Raw genomic sequence first — 20,537 nt, 5'->3', positions numbered from 1 at the left:
GCTCTCAGATCCTCTTTCCTGTGAGTAAGATAGTGCTATTTAAGCTGTTGCTGACATCTGGCCACAAAAATCCCTGTTAGTTCAGGCCAGGAGAAAAACGTCATCTTCTTAGTTTGGGGAGAGTTCCCCGGGGGTCCAGTGGTTCGGACTTCAGGCTTTCACTGTGGTGGCCTGAGTTCAAACCCCGGTCACAGAACTGAGATCCCACAAGCCAAGTGATGCAGCTAAAAAATAAAGATATGTGGGAATTCTCCGCTGGGGTTCACCATCCAGCAAAAGCTTTTAAGCAGTTGTTAAGCTGCAAAAACAAGTGTAATATGTGTAGTATTGTTATTGAATAGATGTGTTTACATGTAAATATATGTGCTAAATACAAGTATTTAAAACAGACCAAATACTTATGTATTCAGTAGATGTGTACTGAGCATCAGCCACTATCCTAGCACTTCTGCCCCCTTTAATCCATCTCATTCTCATGACTACCCTGTGACATGGGCACATTAGCCTCATCTGCTTGAGGAAACAGGCTTAAGAGCCTTGCTAAAAAACGTTGGCTTAGTAGGACCAAAGTTAACATTTGAATCCAAGTCAGCTTCGGAGTTTCCTTTCACAGCACCTGCTCTGCGTGCAAGCGGAGAGAAACGGTGCAGGCCGGCGCAGGCCAGCGCAGGACGGGTAGGGCACATTGCTTCAGGGCCTTCACCGTCTCTCACACAGTATTGCTGTAGACAGATAACAAAGAGCGAGACTTTGGTACATCCTGAGAGGAAGGCAGAAGGCCTCCGGAGGAGGTGAGTGGTGTTCTCTCACTTTCCTTTTTTTTTTTTTGGAGAGCCAGCCCCTCCCTGTTTCAAAGCTGCCTTGCTTTATCCAAGAGGTGTCCTCAGAGAGACAGCAGTGAGCGACCTTGAAGTAGGATCTTATTTCCGTGCTCAGGAATTGTTCAGGAACCCTGTTTCAAGGAGGCAAAAACCAATACACAGTTTATTATCAGAAACTTGGCACAACATGTGGGAGAGCACGCAGAGAAACCATTTATTTAAGACAGAAGCAGGGCAGAGATACATACTCAGAGAAGAGTGTGGGTTTCCTGAGTGAGGAGCCTGCCAGAGAGGTGATTTAAATCACTTAAATGGGGTCTTTGTTCTCCTCTGGCCAACTGTCTCCCTTCTTTCCCCGCACCTGACTTGTCTTTAGGCCCCTCCCCGCAATTTACAGGTGCATCTTTCTGTCAAGATGGACTCCAGCACAAAGGCCTGCAGGAGGTTGACAGCACCTACCATGGGGTGGCGCCCCCTCCCTTTTTGACCCCAGAGGAGCCTTCCTGTCCACGTGCAGTCAGAGAGGTCTCCTTGAGCTCAAGAGTAATAGATGTGGTCCTCCAATCTCTTTACCCCGGCAGAGCTCAGCTCCTGCCATTAACACTGCCCTTGGAGTGTCAGGGAAAACAAAGCTCCAATTTACTCTGCTCCACAAACTCCAGCTGCTCAGCCTAGGGCCTGTCTATCTCCTACCTCAGTTTGGATGGTGTTAGCTGCCTTGGGGCCCCTGATTCCAGAGTGGCCAGAGCCCTCCATGGACTTTATTGGAGCAATCGCTGTGAACGCCCCCTTCTCTGGGATTGCAACCTGTAAGCCCCCGTGAGCTGGCTGTCACACTCAGAGGCACCCAGCTTGGTGCAGACAAAGGATGGGGAGGCCTGACACTCTTATGAGAGACCCTGGACCTCAGCTTCCCAGAAGGGACATTATCATTTCTTCCCTGACTTCTCAGGTGAGTTGGCACTCTTTCCCCCTTTACAAAGTGGCATTTACCTGGTGAATTAATCATGGCTCAGAGTGAGGTCCTCAATCTTGCAGTTTTGGAGATTCTGTTCCCTGAACAGAGCCTCATGAAGAATACCTCATTGATAGGAGTGGGGACTTTCAATATAATTAAACTCTGAGTAACTTAAATGATTAATTTAGAATAAGAGGGTGAGCTCTGAAAGTATCAAACATTTGAATTGACCTTACCAGTCTATTTCCTCCCTGTAGACATCAGAAGTGAAATTATCAGCAGATTACCTGGTGTCCCTCATGGATCCGTAAGCCTCTACCCTTGGACAGAGCGTGCTTGTTTACATAACAGTTCCCAAGCCTCCGAGATCCCAGGTGGCACAGTGGTAAAGAATCCACCTGCCAGTGCTGGAGACACAGAAGACCCAAGTTCAATCCCTGGGTCAGGAAGATCCCCTGGAGGAGGGTGTGACAACCCACTCCAGTATTATTCTTGCCTGGAGAATCTCATGGACAGAGGAGCCTAGCGGCTGCAGTCCATGAGGTCACAAAGAGTCGGACACGACTGAAGGACTGAACACATGATCCCTAGCCTGAGGCACTAACACACATGGTATCACTCAAAAATGTGCAAACGTCTGTTTCAGTCAGTAAAATAACGAAATCTCATCAGCGCCACTGTGAGATATAAACCACACACCATCTACTGATCAAATGAAAACATTACCTGCAATGGTAAAACATGACTTTGATGTTAGCCAGACTACTTCCTAGTAGTTAGATGAATCCATGACACCGTGTCCACTGATCAAGACTATGGTAAAGACCACCAAGGCTTCGGGACTTCTTTCTGTCACCCTCTAGGATGACTGTGTCACTGCCTCAATCCTGAGGGCTCTGTGGACCTGTTTGTGTCTGCTCTGTGTGGGTCCTGAAGCCTCACATGAGCCTTGGCACACAGAACACAGGTACTTTGTATATTAACATTTTGTTGTTGAACAAGTGGCTTTCCCACAACAGACAGGGAACAGAGGCTCACATGGATTAAGTAGCTTGCAAGGTTCGTATCATTGGCTTCTAAACTGTGTAGGATAGCTCGTTCAAGGCTTGCTTTCCACTGGGCTTTAAAAGCATCAACTTTTCATTTAACTTGAGAAGAGCAGAGGATGGGGTTTCACTTTAGGATTCTTTTCTTTGGATGGGTCACTTAAATTCTGACACTTATATTCCCTATTTGAAAATACAGTCACAACAACAATATTAACATCTGATTTGTATACAATGGCGCAGAAGCATGGCTGAGAGGAGCTGTCTCTTGAGAAACCTGTATGCAGGTCAGGAAGCAACAGTTAGAACTGGACATGGAACAACAGACTGGTTCCAAATAGGAAAAGGAGTACGTCGAGGCTGTTTATTGTCACTCTGCTTATTTAACTTCTATGCAGAGTACGTCATGAGAAACGCTGGGCTGGAAGAAACACAAGCTGGAATCAAGATTGCCGGGAGAAACATCAATAACCTCAGATATGCAGATGACACCACCCTTATGACAGAAAGCGAAGAAGAACTAAAGAGCCTCTTGATGAAAGTGAAAGAGGAGAGTGAAAAAGTTGGCTTAAAGCTCAACATTCAGAAAACTAAGATCATGGCATCTGGTCCCATCACTTCATGGGAAATAGATGGGGAAACAGTGGAAACAGTGTCAGACTTTATTTTTTTGGTCTTCAAAATCACTGCAGATGGTGATTGCAGCCATGAAATTAAAAGACACTTACTCCTTGGAAGGAAGGTTGTGACCAACCTAGATAGCATATTTAAAAGCAGAGACATTACTTTGCCAACAAAGGTCCATCTAGTCAAGGCTATGGTTTTTCCAGTGGTTATGTATGGATGTGAGAGTTGGACGGTGAAGAAAGCTGAGCACCGCAGAATTGATGCTTTTGAACTGTGGTGTTGGAGAAGACTCTTGAGAGTCCCTTGGACTGCCAGGAGATCCAACCAGTCCATCCTAAAGGAGATCAGTCCTGGGTGTTCATTGGAAGGACTGATGTTGAAGCTGAAACTCCGATACTTTGGCCAGCTCATGTGAAGAGTTGACTCATTGGAAAATACCCTGATGCTGGGAAGGATTGGGGGCGGGAGGAGAAGGGGACGACAGAGGATGAGATGGCTGGATGGCATCACTTACTCGATGAACACGGGTTTGGATAGACTCCGGGAGTTGGTGATGGACAGGGAGGCCTGGCGTGCTGCGATTCATGGGGTCGCAAAGAGTCGGACACAACTGAGCGACTGAACTGAATACAATACTTTATAGTTTGCAACATATGTTATTTCCATTTGACCCACTCGACAATGCTTTGGCTAGACAGATCAGTGGCTGATTGCTAGAGATTATTAGAGTGGTTTTCCCCAAGTCATCCAGTAGGCAAGTGACCAAGATAATTCTAGTCTTCTTGACACCCAGTCGCATACTCTCTCCACCTACTTGCCCTGCCTCTTCCTATACATGCACTGATAGCAATCATAGTTGTGTGCATGTTCAGTCACATCAGTGAGTCTGACTCGATGTGACCCCATGGACTGTATCCTGCCATGTTCCTCTGTCCATGGAATTCTCCAGGCAATAATACTGGAGTGGGTTGCCATGCCTTTCTCCAGGGGATCTTCCTTACTGAGGGTTGAAACATGCATCTCTAATGTCTCCTGCATTGGCAGGCAGGTTCTTTAGCACTCAGCACCACCTGGAAGCCCAGCAATCAGAGTTAGGTCTGAAAATATCATACAATGTATTTCATCCACCACAGAATTTGATGAGGCTGCTATGAGTTTATTGTGATCTGTGACTGTTGAGCTCCTCTTGTGTGGATCAGCAGGCCAGGAGCTATAGGAGCTACCAGGAGGAGTTAACTAAAATGTACACTTGTCTGCCTGGACACCGATTCCCACGTGCTCTGTCCAGTGAGGTATGATTCCAAACTGACTCCTTTTGGTGTACAATTTTATGAGTCTTGACAAACACATGAATGTTGTGTGACTGTCACCACAGTGGGAATATCAAATAACTTCATCACTTCAAAAAATTCCCTTATGCTCCTTTATAGTCAGTGCCCATGGACTGTAGCCCACCAGACTCCTCTGTCCACGGAATTCTCCAGGCAAGAATACTGGAGTGGGTAGCCATTCCCTTCTCCAGGAGATCTTCCAGACCCAGGTATTGAAACCGGGTCTCCCGCAGTGCAGGCAGAGTCTTTACCATCTAAGCCATCAGGGAAAAGTTTCATACTTCCATAAGGGAAAGAGAAAATACACCAGAGGACTCTGTTCTTAACAAGGCTTTCAAGAGATATAAATTTACCAGAGTCTGACTGATGTTTTCCCTGGTGGCAATCATGGGAATTGATTGCTAGGTTCTGGAGATGGATAGTGGTCATGGTTGCCCATGGTTTGCAAAGCAATAGATAAAGCCAAGACATGGAAACAATGTCCTTCAAGAGATGAATGGTTAAAGAAGATGTGAATAATGTTGAACACAGTAATAGAACTATTGAATACATGCCCTCAGGCTAAAAACACAAACCATCCCTAAACAAACACTGAATTCTCATTATTAGTAGGCTTATTTTTCAGAGGCAAAAGTTAACACTGAAACTACTTTATGTACATTCTAGGACTGGATAAATAAAAAAAAATATTGTGTAATGGGAGCCAGTTATCTCAATGTCAGAGAAAGAAGTTGTAAATATGAAGGGAAGGATAAAATAAAACTTGTGCCTTGAACTGGAATTATAGTTATCACTGTGAACTCATGGGGAGATAGATGATAGATAGATAGATGATAGTTGACAGATTAGATAGAAGAAAGAAAAGGGAGGGAGGAAGAGAGAGATCAGATGAATATTAAAATGGATATAGCTGTATGAAGGTGTATATAAGCACTTATGTTACTTCTAGCACAAATCAAGTTCTCAATGCTAAGTCTCTCTCAGGTTCTCTATTTCATTCTGATTGGTATTGTTTTCTGTTCCCATGCCTACAGCACTCTTCTTGTAAACTATCATTACTATTTTTTTTAATTTAAGTATGGTTGATTTACAATGTTGTCAGTTTCTGGTGTGCAGAAAAGTGATTCATTTATATACATATGCATATGTATATACATATTTTTTCAAATTCCTTACCATTATAGGATAGTACAAGATATTGAATATAGTTCTCTATGCTACACCATAGAACTTTGTCATTCATCTGTTTTATGTAAAGTAGTGTGTATCTGTTAATCCTAAGCACCTAATTTATCCCTTCTTCTCCTTTCCCCTGTAACCACAAATTTATTTTCTATGTCTGTCTGTTTCTGTTTTGTAAGTAATTCATTTATATCATTTTTTAAGATTCCACGTATAAGTGATACAATATATATTTATCCTTCTCTGACTTTCTTCACTTAGTATGATAGTTTCTTAGGTCCATCCACATTGCTGCAAATGGCATTATTTCATTCTTTATGTCTGATTAGTATTCCATTGATACATGTATATACACACCACCTTTCCTTTATCCACTCATCTGTTTAGACGTTTAGGTTGCTTCCATGTGTTGGCTGTTGTAAACAGTGCTACTGTGAACATTGCAGGGCATGTATCTTTTTGAATTAGGGTTCTCTTCAGATATATGCCCAGGACTAGCATTGCTCGATCATATGATAGCTCTATTTTTAGTTGTTGTTTTTTTTTAAGGAACCTCCATACTGATGGTAAAGAACCCACATGCAATGTAGCAGATCTGGCTTTGATCCCTGGGTCGGGAAGATTCCCTGGAGAAGGAAATGGCTCCCCACTCCAGTATTTTTGCCTGGAGTATCCCATGGACAGAGGAGCCTGGTGGGTATAGTCCATGGGGTCGCAAAGAGTCAGACACAACTTAGCAACTTAGCATGAGCATGATACTGTTTTCCATAGTGGCTGCACCAATTTACATTTCCAACGAAAGTGTAGAGAGTTCCCTTCTCTCCAAACCCTCTCCAGCATTTATCATTTGTAGACTTTTTGATGATGGCCGTTCTGATAGGTATAAGGTAATACTTCATTGTAGTTCTGATTTGCATTTCTCTAATAATTAGCAATGTTGAGTATCTTTTCATGTGTCTGTTCAGTTCAGTTCAGTTCAGTCACTCAGTCGTGTCCGACTCTTTGTGACCCCATGAACCGCAGCACGCCAGGCCTCCCTGTCCATCACCAACTCCCGGAGTTTACCCAAACTCATGTCCATTGAGTCGGTGATGCCATCCAGCCATCTCATCCTCTGTCGTCCCCTTCTCCTCCTGCCCTCAATCTTTCCCAGAATCAGGGTCTTTTCCAATGAGTCAGCTCTTCACATCAGGTGGCCAAAGTATTGGAGTTTCAGCTTCAACATCAGTCCTTCCAATGAACACCCAGGACTGATCTCCTTTAGGATGGACTGGTTGGATCTCCTTGCAGTCCAAGGGACTCTCAAGAGTCGTTTCCAACACCACAGTTCAAAAGCATCAATTCTTCAGTGCTCAGCTTTCTTTATAGTCCAACTCTCACATCCATACATGACCACTGGAAAAACCATAGCCTTGACTAGATGGACCTTTGTTGGCAAAGTAATGTTTCTGCTGTCTAGTCTGTTGGCCATTTGTATTTCTTTGGAGAAATGTCTATTTAGGTCTTCAACCCATTATTTGGTTGGTTTTTTTTTAATATTGAGCTGTTTATACTATTTCTTTATCTTTGATGTTTATTTTATAATAAGTTTGTAAATTCTCTTGAAAAACATGGTAAAGAATTTGATTTAAAGATTTATAGATTAATATAAGCAGAACTGATATCTTTTGGAAGATTAACCTGAAGCATTTCATATTTTCTATGCTATTATAAACAGCATATTTGCTTCAATTTCCAATTGTTTGTTGCTAGTTCATTAAAATGTAATTGACTTTTGTATGTTAAAATACCCTGCAACCATGCTAAACTCACTTATTAGTCCTATAGGAACTTTTTCTGTAGTTTCTATGAGACTTTTACATAGATAATCAAGTCACCTGCAAATATAGATAATTTTATTCCTTCTTTTCCAACCTGTATGATTTGTTTCCTTATCTTTCTGTACTGGCTAGAGTTTCCAATACAAAGTCAAATAAAAAGTGAGAATGGACATACTTGACTTGTCCCTGACCTTAGCAGGAAAGCGTTGCCTTTCAGTATTAAGTATGCATTTGTATGGAGAAGGCAATGGCAACCCACTCCAGTGCTCTTGCCTGGGGAATCCCATGGACGGAGGAGCCTAGTAGGCTGCAGTCCATGGGGTCGCGAAGAGTTGGACACGACTGAGCGGCTTCACTTTCACTTTTCACTTGCATGCATTGGAGAAGGAAATGGCAAACCACTCCAGCATTCTTGCCTGGAGAATCCCAGGGATGGGGGAGCCTGGTGGGCTGCCGTCTATGGGGTCGCACAGAGTTGGACACGACTGAAGCGACTTAGCAGCAGCAGCATGCATTTGTATGTGTGTGCTGACATTTTATGTCATGTCTGACTGACTCTTTGTGACTCCAGAGGGTGTAGCCCACGAGGCTCTTCTGTCCATGGGATTCTCCAGGCAAGAATATTGGAGTGGGTTGCACTTCCTTCTCCAGGGGATCTTCTTGACCCAGGGATTGAACCCACGTCTCTTGCATCTCCTTCATTGGCAGGCGGATTCTTTACCTCTAGAGCCACCTGGGAAGTCAAGCATGCTGTTGAAAAGTGAAAGTGTACTCACTCAGTCGTGTCCAACTTTTTTCCACCCCATGGACTGTAGCCTGACCGGTTCCTCTGGCCATGGAATTCTCTAGACAGAAACACTAGAATGGGTTGCCATTCCCTTCTTCAGGGGATCTTCCAGACTCAGGGATCAAACCAGGTTCTTCCACATTGCGGGCAGATTCTTTACTAGCTGAGCCACTTTAATGGATCCCAAGCATGCAGTTAGCTGTAGGTTTTTTGTAGATGTCCTGTATCAGTTTGAGAAAATTTTCATCTATTCCTAGTTTCCTGAGAAGTTTTCTCATGAAAGGAGTTTGGATTTTATCAAATGCTTTCTTTGTATCTATTGAAATAATCAGGTGGTTTTTCAATATGGGGAATGACATTGACTGATACTCAAATGTTAAACAAACTGCAATCTTGGGATAAAATCCGCTTAGTCATGATGTATTGTCCTTATTATAGACTTTCAGATTTGATTTGCTAAAATTTTGTTAGGAAATTTTGCATCTATGTTTATGAGGGATATTAGTCTGTCATTTTCTTTTCCTGAACTGTCTTTGCTTTCATTATCAGAATAACACTTGCTTCATAGAATGATTTTTAGCGGGGAGGAATATGTACGGTTGTTCATAATATTCACTTGCTATCCTTTTAATATCTGTAGGATTTGTAGTACTGTCATCTCTCTCATTCCTGATATTGGTAACTTGTGTCTTTTTTCTGATCAGTCTGGCTAAAAGTTTATCAAATTTATTTATTTTTTCAAAGAATCAGTTTTCCATTTTTGTCAGTTTTCTGTATTGCTTTGTTTCTGTCTCATTTGTTTTATCTCCTTTTGCTTGTTTTCTGTTTTACTTTCTCTTCTTTTTCTAGTTTTTTAAACTAGAAGCTGAGGTCATTAATTTCATAATTTTCTTCTTTACTAATACAGCTTAATGTATATATTTCCCTCTAAGTACTACTGCCTGGCAGGTTACGATTCATGGGGTCACAAAGAGTCAAGGCACTACTGAAGCACCTGAGCGCACACACACCTTGTATCCCCCAAAGTTTGATATCTTGGGTTTTGTTCTGTGTTCTTTTATGTGATTCTCAGTCAGGTGTGGCCACAAAAGGCAACATGGGAGAGGCTCAGGAAGACAAGTTTATTAAGCTCCCAAGTCCCAGAATTGGATGCACAGCATACCATGCCTTGCAGGGCTACATGGGAAAGCCTCAGAGTGGTCAGCAGGGAGAAAGCGGGAATGGGGGGAAAGTCGAGGCTAGAATCTTTATTGGAGTTTCTGTGGGACAGGCAAGGCAGGGCAAAATGAACAGTTTAGAACTGGCTAGTTTGAATAATTTCATCAGGTTCTACAAATGTCAGAGTGGTCCCTAATTGCCTGGTACCTGGCCCTGGCATGACTAAAACAGAGGAATATTGCTCCTAGTGTGTATGGATCAGATAAAGGAGGTATGTTTCTGGACTGGTTAGTTTGTAGGTCAAAGACATTCTCCTGGCTGAGCCCTTTGCTATCACAAAAACTAGCTAGTCTCACCATTCACAACAGCCAAGACAAGGAAGCAACCTAAATGTCCATCAACAGATGAATGGATAAAGAAGATGTGGTACACACACACACTGGAATACTGCTCAGCCACAAAAAAAAGAGTGAAATAATGCCACATGGATAAACATAGAGATTATCATATGAAGAGGAGTCAGAAAGAGAAAGACAAATATCATATGATATCACTTATATGTAGAATCTACAATATGATACAAATGAACTGACTTATAAAACAGAAACAGACTCACAGACATATAGAACAGACTTGTGGTTACCAAGTGGGAGGGGAGTGGGAGAGGGATGGACTGGGAGTTTGAGGCTAGAAGATGAGAACGAGTATAAATAGAATGGATAAACACAAGGTCCTATTATATAGCACAGGGAAATATATTTAATTATTCAATATACCATGTTGTTCAGTCATTAAGTTGTGTCCGACTCTTTGCAACTCCTTGGACTGCAGCACACCAGGCTTCTCTATCCCTCGCCATCTCTCAGAGTCGGTTCAAACTCATGTCCATTAAGTCGATTATGTCATTCAACCATCTCATCCTCTGTTGTCCCCTTCTCCTCCTGCCCTCAGTCTTTCCCAGCATCAGGGTCTTTTCCAATGAGTCAGCTCTTCCCATCAGCTGGCCAGAGTATTGGTGTTTCAGCATCAATCCTTCCAATGAATATTCAGGACTGATTTCCTTTAGGATTGACTGGTTTGATCTCCTTGCTGTCCAAGGGATTCTTGAGAGTCTTTTCCAACACCACAATTCAAAAGCGTCAATTCTCTTGGCATCTAACTTTCTTTATGGTCCAATTCTCACATCAGTACGCTACTGGAAAAACTGTAACTTTGACTTATACAGACCTTTGTTGGCAAATTGATGTCTCTTCTTTTTAATACACTGTCTAGGTTTGTCATAGCTTTCCTTCCAAGGAGAAAATGTCTTTTAATTTCATGGCTGCAGTCATTGTCTGCAGTGATTTTGGAGCCCAAGAAAGTAAAATCTGTCACTGTTTCCACTTTATCCCCATCTATTTGCCATGAAGTGATGAGACTGGATGCCATGATCTTAGTTTTTTTAATGTTTTCAGCCATCTTTTTCACTCTTCTCTTTCACCCACATGCACACGCACACACACACACACAAACTGAATCACTTTGCTGTATACCAGAAACTAACACAGCATTGTAAATCAACTATCATTAACAACAACAACAAAAGAACTGGCTAGCCTCAGCAAGGGCTGTCTCTCCCCACCCAGAACCGTTTTTAAGGTGTCAGAACATAATATACAGAAAATTAAAAACAAAGAGTTTTCGTTTTCACTCAATTTGAAATACTAATTTCCCTTTGATCATTTTTATTTTCGAATTATAGTAGTTTTCAAATACTTGGGGGTTTCCCAAAGATCTTTCTTTTTTTGATTTTTAATTTACTTCCACTCTGGTCACAGAATATAGCTTGTATGACTTGAATCCTTTTGAATTTATTGGGACTTGTTGTACAGCCCAGAATTGAATCTTAGTAAATGATCTATATGAACTTGAATGTATATTCTGCAGTTACTAGGTGGTATTCCATAAATGTCAATCAGGTGAACTTGGTTGATAGTATTGAAGTCTTCCAAATCTTTACTGATTTTTGGTCTATTGAGTCTATCAATTATTAAGAAAAAGATACTAAAATCTCTGAAATGTGAATTTTTCTCTTTTTGCAGAGGTATCAGTTTTTTGATTCTTGTCTTTTTAAGCTATTATTAATGACATAAATATTTAGGATTATTAGTTCCTCTTAATTGACCTCTTTATAAAATGACCCAGGTAATTAATATTTTTTGCTCTGCAATCTACTTTGCCCAATATTAATATAACTCCTCCAGGTTTCTGTTGCTTCGTGTTAGCATAGTACATATTTTTCCATTCTTTAAACCCACTTGCATCCTAATATTAAATCTTGTAGGCAGCATAATTTTGTTCTTCTTTTAAAAATCTGACAATCTTTGATTCTTAATTGAGGGTGTTTAGATCTTTTCCTATTTATTCTTAATCCCATCTGCTCCTGGGCTTCCCTTGTGGCTCAGATGGTAAAGCATCTGCCTACAATGAGGGAGATCCGGGTTCGATCCCTGGGTCGGGAAGATCCTCTGGAGAAGGAAATGGCAACCCACTCTAGTACTCTTGCCCGGAAAATCCCATGGACAGAGGAGCCCAGTAGGCTACAGTCCATGGGGTCGCAAAGAGTCGGACACGACTGAGTGACTTGACTTCATCTGCTCCTGCTTCTTTCTTCCTCTTTTTCTGACTTTTTTAGAATTATTTTTCATGACTTCATTTTATCTCCTATATTGTTTTTTTTAGCCATTCTTTGTTATTTCAGTGGTTACATCAGCATCGCAAGCTATTTTCAAGTAATATACCACTTCATATATAACACAAGAAACTTACAACAGTACAACAGCAGAAACATCCATTTCTACTCTCTTGGCTTGTGTGCTACTGTTGTTGTACTTTTTACTTTTACATGCTATAAACCCCACAATATATTTTCTTTAAAGTTATCTTTTTTATTGTGGTAGAATATAGAAACATAAAATTTACCATTTTAACCACTTTAAAGCGCACAATTTTAGTGGCATCAAGTACATTCACACTGTTGTGCAACTGTGACCACTGTCCATCTCCAGAAGTTAGCAATCAGTTCTCCTTTTTAAAAAATCGATGTGTATAATAGAAAATCTTTTATATTTATCAATGTAGTTTGTAGTGGTCTTCAATCCTTTGTGTAGATACAAATTTATAACTAGTATTGTATTCTTTTCCTCCAAGGACTTCCTTTAACGTGCCTTCTAGTGCAGCTGCGCTACTAGTGAACTTTTTCAGCACTCCTACATGTGAATAATTTCACTTTTATTTTTGAAAGATCTTTTTGCTGGGTACAGAATTCTAAGTTGTTTTTCTTTTCCTTCAATACTTAGAGATATATTTCCATAATCTTCTTGATCACATGGTTGTGTTTTTTTTTGGCCACACCATGTGGCATGTGGGATCTTAGTTCGCCAACCAGGAATTGAACCCATGCCCTCTGCACTTGGAAATGTGGAGTCTTACCCACTGACTTCCAGGGAAGTCCCAATTGCATGGTTTTTAATAAGAAATCTCATCAAACAACTGGGAGTTTCTGACAGGTTTCTTTTACTGATTTTAATTCCACTGTTGCCACAGAACACCGTCTGCCATCTTTATCTGTGTTTCCCCGCACAAAAAAGCGTACTCTCTGGCTCCTTTTTAAAATACGTCTGCACTCACTTTTATTCTCTCCTTTTGTGTTTTACTAAGAGCAAGAGGAAAACAAGTGGCTCCTTGAAACTTTACTTGCAAATCTTGCACAAAGTTCATTAGATACATGCTGCTTTCCACATAACTGCAAATGACAGTGCCACTAAATTTTTGGCCACTGTGTAACAGAGATCCTCCTTCCTCCAGTTCCCCACAGCAGCTTCTTTGCTTCTTTTTAAGCACTTGCTGGCAGTGTTTTCAGAGTCTGGATCTCCACTAATAACCTGCTGAAGGCAGTTTGGGCATTCTCTAACATGGTCCTCAAAGTCCTTCCAGCTGCTGCCCATTTCTTAGTTTCAAAGCCACTCCTGCATTTTTGAGTATTTATTACAATAGCATCCTACTCTTGGTACCAAAATCTGTATTATTTATCCACTGCTTTCTAACCATGGGCAGCCATGACCACTATCCATCTCCAGAGCTTAGCAATCAATTCTTAAAAAAAAAAAAAAAAAGTAGATAGTAAGAAAATTGTAATTTTGTGGCTTTGTGTATCAGAAATTCAGGAGCTTAGCAGGGTCCTCTGGGTTAGGGTCCTCACAGGATACAACCACGGGGTAGGTTAGGGCTGTCATCATCTCAGGCTCAACCAAAGGAGGATCTGTTTACAACCTCACTTCTGTGAGTGCTGGCAGGATCCAGTCCACTGAGGGCCATTGAACTGAGGCTGCCTCCATTCTTTGCCATGTGGGCCTCTCCTCTGAGCAACTTACCATGTCAGAGCAAGCAAATGAGAAATGTCAGAGAATATGGACTTTTGTCATATTTCATCAAATGTCAGAGAATAAAGACTTTTCATTATGAGTTGTATTTTTTCCATGGCTCTTTGCTTGCCTGGTAATTTCTGATTGGATGTCAGACACTGTATATATGTGTCAGTTGCTCAGTCATGTCCAACTCTTTGTGATCCCATGGACTGTGGCCTGCCAGGCTCCTCCATCCATGGGATTTTCTGGGCAAGAATACTGGAGTAGGTTGCCATTTCCTTCTTCAGGGGATCTTCCCAATCCAGGTATCAAGCCCAGGTCTCCTGCACTGCAGGCAGACTCTACTGTGAGCCAAAGTTTTATTTTACTGGTTGCTAGATATTTTCATACTATAATAGGTAGCTTTGTTCTGGAATGTGGTAAGTTACTTGGAAATAGTTGGATTCTTTGGGGTTGTGCTTTCAAAACTTTATTAGAACTCATGCAGCATTAGTTTAGGTCTAACTTTCACAATATTGAAGCAAAACCTGTTGAATACTCTACCAGATGCCCTGTGAGATGAGGAATTTCATCCAGGCTGGTGGGAACAGGAATAGTCCAGACCCTGGATAAGCCCCCCCTAGTCCTTTCAGGTGTTTCCTTCCCCAGCCTTGGGTAGCTCCTTCTTCATATGCATGTGCTTCCTGGGGCTCAGTGGAAGACTCAAGGGCCTCTAAGCATATTCAGTACTTCTTTGTGCAGCTCTCCTATTGGGTACTTTGCCCTGTAAATTCCACCTGTGGTGGGGTGTAAGGGCTGGTTCAGGGAAAAGGCAGCAGGAAGGGATAACAGGGTCAATGGTTGCCAGGGAATCATTCATTTACAACTTCCCTCCAGGTATAAGCAGGCAGAGTTATTGTTCTATTTAAGTCCATCAACTTTGAAAAGAATCTGCCTAATGATATATCAGATATTGTGGTACAGATGAAATTCAAATAGGATACCAATGTAAAAGCCAAAAATGAAACAGAAAAAGAACACAGAGGACACAGCACAGCAGAGGAGACAGGGGTAGGAGCAGGAGTTTGGTTTGCTGGAGACAACATCTCAATGTACTTTTAGAGAATAAATGGGAATTTGTTACATGGGGCAAACTAATGCAGACTCGGCAAGCAGAGATTTTTACCTGCAAGATTACTGCAGAGCGGAGAGCAACTGTTTCAACAGGGAGAGCACATTGACCGTAAGATCGGCAAGCATCTCAAAAGTTACACACAAAAAGCTTTTCTCTTACAGGAGGGAGTACAAGGACGTGGAGACTTCCTTGGCAGTCCAATGGTTACGTATCTGCCTTCCAATGCAGGGGAACTAAGATCTCACATGCCTCAGGGCAAATGAGCCTATGTGCACCACCTAGAGAAGCCCCCAAGTGCTGTAACTTGAGAAAAGCCTGTGCACAGCAACCAAGACCCAGGGCAGCCACAAAAGAGGAGGTGAGGAAGTGGGATGAATAGCAGTGGAATGGTCAGGTGGTGGATCAGACACCATGTTCCCCTGAGTCCAGCCTGTTCTCAGGAGGGGCTGTAAGCTGAGGGTGGGCCAAAATTTAGGGGCCTGTCGGAAGGACAGAATCTTAACCAAGAATTGGTTAAGAAGCATCTTGTTCCAACTGATCAGTGGGAACAATTCAGCTAGTCACATGAGGCAAAGAATGGGAGGTCTGTGTTTGGCTTTGTCACTGGTAAATCAGGAGAGTACCCGTGAGTCTTAAGACATGTGAAGAAAAGTGGTTCTTTGTAGTAAGCTGTTTTCCAGAACACAAAAGATTGGGTATTTCTTTAACATGTTGTCTCTGTCTTCCAGGATCACAGAGCTTGGGTAAAACTTGACATCACCCATGGATACGTTAAAGGACAAGAAAACAGTAAGCAACAATGACAGAAACGAAAATACAAGTGTTTGCTATTGCTTGACCTAGATCAAATCCCTTATGAGTATACAGTAGAAGTGACAAATAGATTTAAGGGACTAGATCTGGTAGACAGAGTGCCTGATGAACTATGGACAGAGGGTCGTGACATTGTACAGGAGACAGGGATCAAGACCATCCCCATGGAAAAGAAATGTAAAAAAGCAAAATGGCTGTCTGAGGAGGGCTTACAGATAGCTGGGAAGAGAAGAGAAGCGAAAAGCAAAGGAGAAAAGGAAAGATATTCCCATCTGAATGCAGAGTTCCAAAGAATAGCAAGGAGAGATAAGAAAGCCTTCCTCAGCGATCAGTGCAAAGAAATAGAGGAAAACAACAGATTGGGAAAGACTAGAGATTTCTTCAAGAAAATTAGAGATACCAAAGGAACATTTCATGCAAAGATAGGCTCGATAAAGGACAGAAATGGTATGGACCTAACAGAAGCAGAAGATATTAAGAAGAGGTGGCAAGAATACACAGAAGAACTGTACAAAAAAGATCTTCACGACCCAGATAATCACGATGGTGTGATCACTCACCTAGAGCCAGACATCCTGGAATGTGAAGTCAAGTGGGCCTTAGAAAGCATCACTACGAACAAAGCTAGTGGAGGTGATGGAATTCCAGTTGAGCTAATTCAAATCCTCAAAGGTGATGCTGTGAAAGTGCTGCACTCGATATGCCAGCAAATTTGGAAAACTCAGCAGTGGCCACAGGACTGGAAAAGGTCAGTTTTTGTTCCAATCCCAAAGAATGCTCAAACTACCGCACAATTGCACTCATCTCACATGCTAGTAAAGTAATGCTCAAAATTCTCCAAGCCAGGCTTCAGCACGTGAACCGTGAACTTCCAGATGTTCAAGCTGGTTTTAGAAAAGGCAGAGGAACCAGAGATCAAATTGCCAATATCTGCTGGATCATCTAAAAAGCAAGAGAGTTCCAGGAAAACATCTATTTCTGCTTTATTGACTATGCCAAAGCCTTTGACTGTGTGGATCACAATAAACTGTGGAAAATTCTGAAGGAGATGGGAATAGCAGACCATCTGACCTGTCTCTTGAGAAACCTGTATGCAGGTCAGGAAGCAACAGTTAGAACTGGACATGGAACAACAGAATGGTTCCAAATAGGAAAAGGAGTACGTCGAGGCTGTATATTGTCACCCCGCTTATTTAACTTCTATGCAGAGTACATCATGAGAAACACTGGGCTGGAAGAAACACAAGCTGGAATCAAGATTGCCGGGAGAAATATCAATAACCTCAGATATGCGGATGACACCACCCTTATGGCAGAAAGTGAAGAAGAACTAAAGAGCCTCTTGAAGGTTAAAGAGGAGAGTGAAAAAGTTGGCTTAAAGCTCAACGTTCAGAAAACTAAGATCATGGCATCTGGTCCCATCACTTCATGGGAAATAGATGGGGAAACAGTGGAAACAGTGTCAGATTTTATTTTTTGGGGCTCCAAAATCACTGCTGATGGTGATTGCAGCCATGAAATTAAAAGACGCTTACTCCTTGGAAGGAAGGTTATGGCCAACCTAGATAGTGTATTTAAAAGCAGAGACATTACTTTGCCAACAAAAGTCCGTCTAGTCAAGGCTATGGTTTTTCCAGTGGTCATGTATGGATGTGAGAGTTGGACGGTGAAGAAAGCTGAGCGCTGCAGAACTGATGCTTTTGAACTGTGGTGTTGGAGAAGACTCTTGAGAGTCCCTTGGACTGCAAGGAGATCCAATCAATCCATCCTAAAAGAGATCAATCCTGGGTGTTCACTGGAAGGACTGATGTTGAAGCTGAAACTCCAATACTTTGGCCACCTCATGCGAAGAGTTGACTCATTGGAAAAGACCCTGATGGTGGGTAGGATTGGAGGTAGGAGGAGAAGGGGACGACAGAGAATGAGATGGTTGGATGGCATCACCAACTCGATGGACATGGGTTTGGGTGGACTCTGGGAGCTGGTGATGGACAGAGAGGCCTGGCGTGCTGCAATTCATGGGGTCGCAAAGAGTCGGACACGACTGAGTGACTGAACTGAACTGAACTGAGCATCTCAAGCATAAAGGTGTGTCAGGATATGAGAATCTGGAAATAATACTGGTTAAAGTCCAGCCTGAGACATCTGGGAGCCACCCACTGTAGTGAGTGACGGGCTGGTCTGCGGCCTCCACACAGATGTGCTCGAGCACAGGTCTGGCTCACAGAGCCTGACGGTCTGGCTGCTTGCGGCCATCTCCAGGGTTTGAACGGACAAAGCAGCTGGCTCTCTGTGGGTCAGCACCAACTGCTGGCCAGACTGTAACAGTGCGACTGTCCCGAAAGGTCAGCTCAGAGAAGCGGAATTCAGGGAAAGTGGCTCTTGCTTAAAAGCACTCTTGACAAAATGAACATGGTCTTCTCCCCAGGAGGGCACTGACAAATGGAAACGCTGCTGCCAGGCGGCAAGGGGTAGGCAGGGCTCTTGGGAAGCCTTAGTCATATAGAATGAGTCTCCTCAAAATACTGGAACACACTCTTCAGGACCTTGTGCATGCCTGTCTGTCTTCTATGGTATAAAAGAACACCTTTTCTTTCATACTAGGAATAAGAGGAAAAAAGCCCAGAGACATTTTTCAGAATAAAGGAACCAGCCATTAAAGATCTAAGGGTCATGTTGATATATGGCAAAAACCATCACTATATTATAAAGTAATTATCTAATTATCCTCCAATTAAAATAACTTAATTAATTTTTTTAAAAAAAAGATCCAAGGGTACTAAAGTGCTATTAGAAGAGGAATCCAGCCTTCCAGCAACATCAACAATGTATCCTGAGGGAGAAATAAGAGATCATTCCCTCCGAGAAGATCAACTACCAGGACCTGTGTGCACGCTGGATCCCAAAGGAGGTGCTGGCCTTCAGGTGACCTAGAGGACCTACAGCTGTGGGTACCTCCCGTGGAACACACTTGAGCTCACCAGGGGCCAGGCAGCACTGCAAACTGCTCAAAACCCTCGCTCACTCTGGACCACCCTCCCCAGGTTCACAGGGCCTCCCCATCAACACAGGACACTAACTGGCAAGTCTTCTCGTCTCTCCAGGGTTCCCTGCAGCGGGCCCCATCTTACTCCTCTGGGCCTGACACCAAGTGAAGTCCTGTGGGAGGTTTGTCATCTAGACATAACTGATGGCAAGGCTTCATAAGAATGTCTATAATGAAGAGTGGTTAAACGTCCCACTTCTGTTTATTCAGGAGAACATTAAGATAAATACACTTAAATATTACAAATTTTTTATATACAAGAATGAACACCCCCAAAATTCTGAAAAGTGGTCTGAAAAAAAACCCCAAAATACAGTCTCCCCACTCCCACTTTTAAACTCTGGATGACCCAGGAAGACAAGAATCGAGCTCTTGATGCATTTTCTTCAACACAGTTAACAGATACTTGAGTCTAGATTGGTTTGGCCAATGCTATTGGAAAGAACATGGATGCAGAAAGAAAATGCTACATTTACAATCCTTTTCAATGTTGGTGCTGGGCATCCAGCCTTCAGCTACATGACCCTGTGGGCGTCATTTCCTGAAGCGCTTGAAAAGCGGGTGCACGTGCTTAGTGGAAGTCTTACTCCGTGATGAGTGGTACTCCATGTATACCGTGTCGTCGGCCCCAGACATGGAACTCATCGTGCCAAAGCGCCGAGACACCTGCAGGAGGAGCCAGCCCACTGTTAGTTTCCAAGGTGAGACACCCTCCCTTCTACATTTATAATCATAGTGAGTTTTATAAATTTATAAGTTTCATAGATTGTATTGTTTTTAAAATAACATTTACTGACTACTTAGTATGTCTCAGGTATTAGTCTAAGCAGCTTATACTTATTTATTATATCTCTTAACTTACTGAATCCTCACAATCATTCTTTTTTTTTTTTCTCACAATCATTCTAATGCCCATTTTACAGAAGAGGAAACAAAAAAAGAAATGAAGTAACTTGTCCAAGAGCACACAACTCTTAAGAGATGGGACCTGAACGCAGGCTTCAGATTCCCTGTACCTAACCGTAATACCCCACTGCCTCTCTTAATGGCAACTTCTAAACAGAATTTTAACAGTGAGGGCAGGAGTCCTTCAAACCTCCCGAGACCCTACCATAGGCTTTGAATCAAGTGGAGACTCAGAATGCCCCAGGCCTGAATCTTGGTTCTGTGTCTCACTGAGCGGCCTTGGGCAAATACTGAATGTCTGTAACTCAATGAACTCACGTGTAAAATGGGGATAACCACATCTGCTTGACATATGTGGTGTGAACAGCAATCACACAGGTCAAGGGTTTGCCCCAGTGCTTGGCCCACAACTCGCACCAGATGACAAGCAAAGGACGCAAACAGGCACTGAAGCCATGCCTTCCACAGCCTGGCCTTAGGTGACCCATTGAGAAGGGGAATGGACTTGACACCACCTTCAGA

At 42.5% G+C, this 20,537-nt stretch overlaps 1 protein-coding gene across 2 annotated transcripts in view; it reads right to left on the bottom strand.

Annotated features, from left to right (window-relative positions):
- Positions 1–19,292: 19,292 nt before the first annotated feature.
- Positions 19,293–20,537, bottom strand: part of ERCC3 (ERCC excision repair 3, TFIIH core complex helicase subunit) — a 28,781-nt gene continuing 27,536 nt past the window's right edge. For both annotated transcript variants that reach the window (XM_081581149.1, XM_081581148.1), the window contains exon 15: positions 19,293–19,775. In XM_081581149.1, the coding sequence (XP_081437275.1) occupies positions 19,644–19,775 (132 nt within the window). In that variant the 3' untranslated portion in view covers positions 19,293–19,643. The remainder of the gene's footprint in view (positions 19,776–20,537) is intronic.

The sequence above is a fragment of the Giraffa tippelskirchi genome, chromosome 3 (genome assembly GCF_054371585.1).
Source record: "Giraffa tippelskirchi isolate mGirTip1 chromosome 3, T2T-mGirTip1v1.2.pri, whole genome shotgun sequence".
In the NCBI taxonomy this organism is placed as follows: domain Eukaryota; kingdom Metazoa; phylum Chordata; class Mammalia; order Artiodactyla; family Giraffidae; genus Giraffa; species Giraffa tippelskirchi.
Note: the sequence above shows the minus strand (reverse complement) of the source record. Positions and strands in the feature narration are given on the sequence as shown.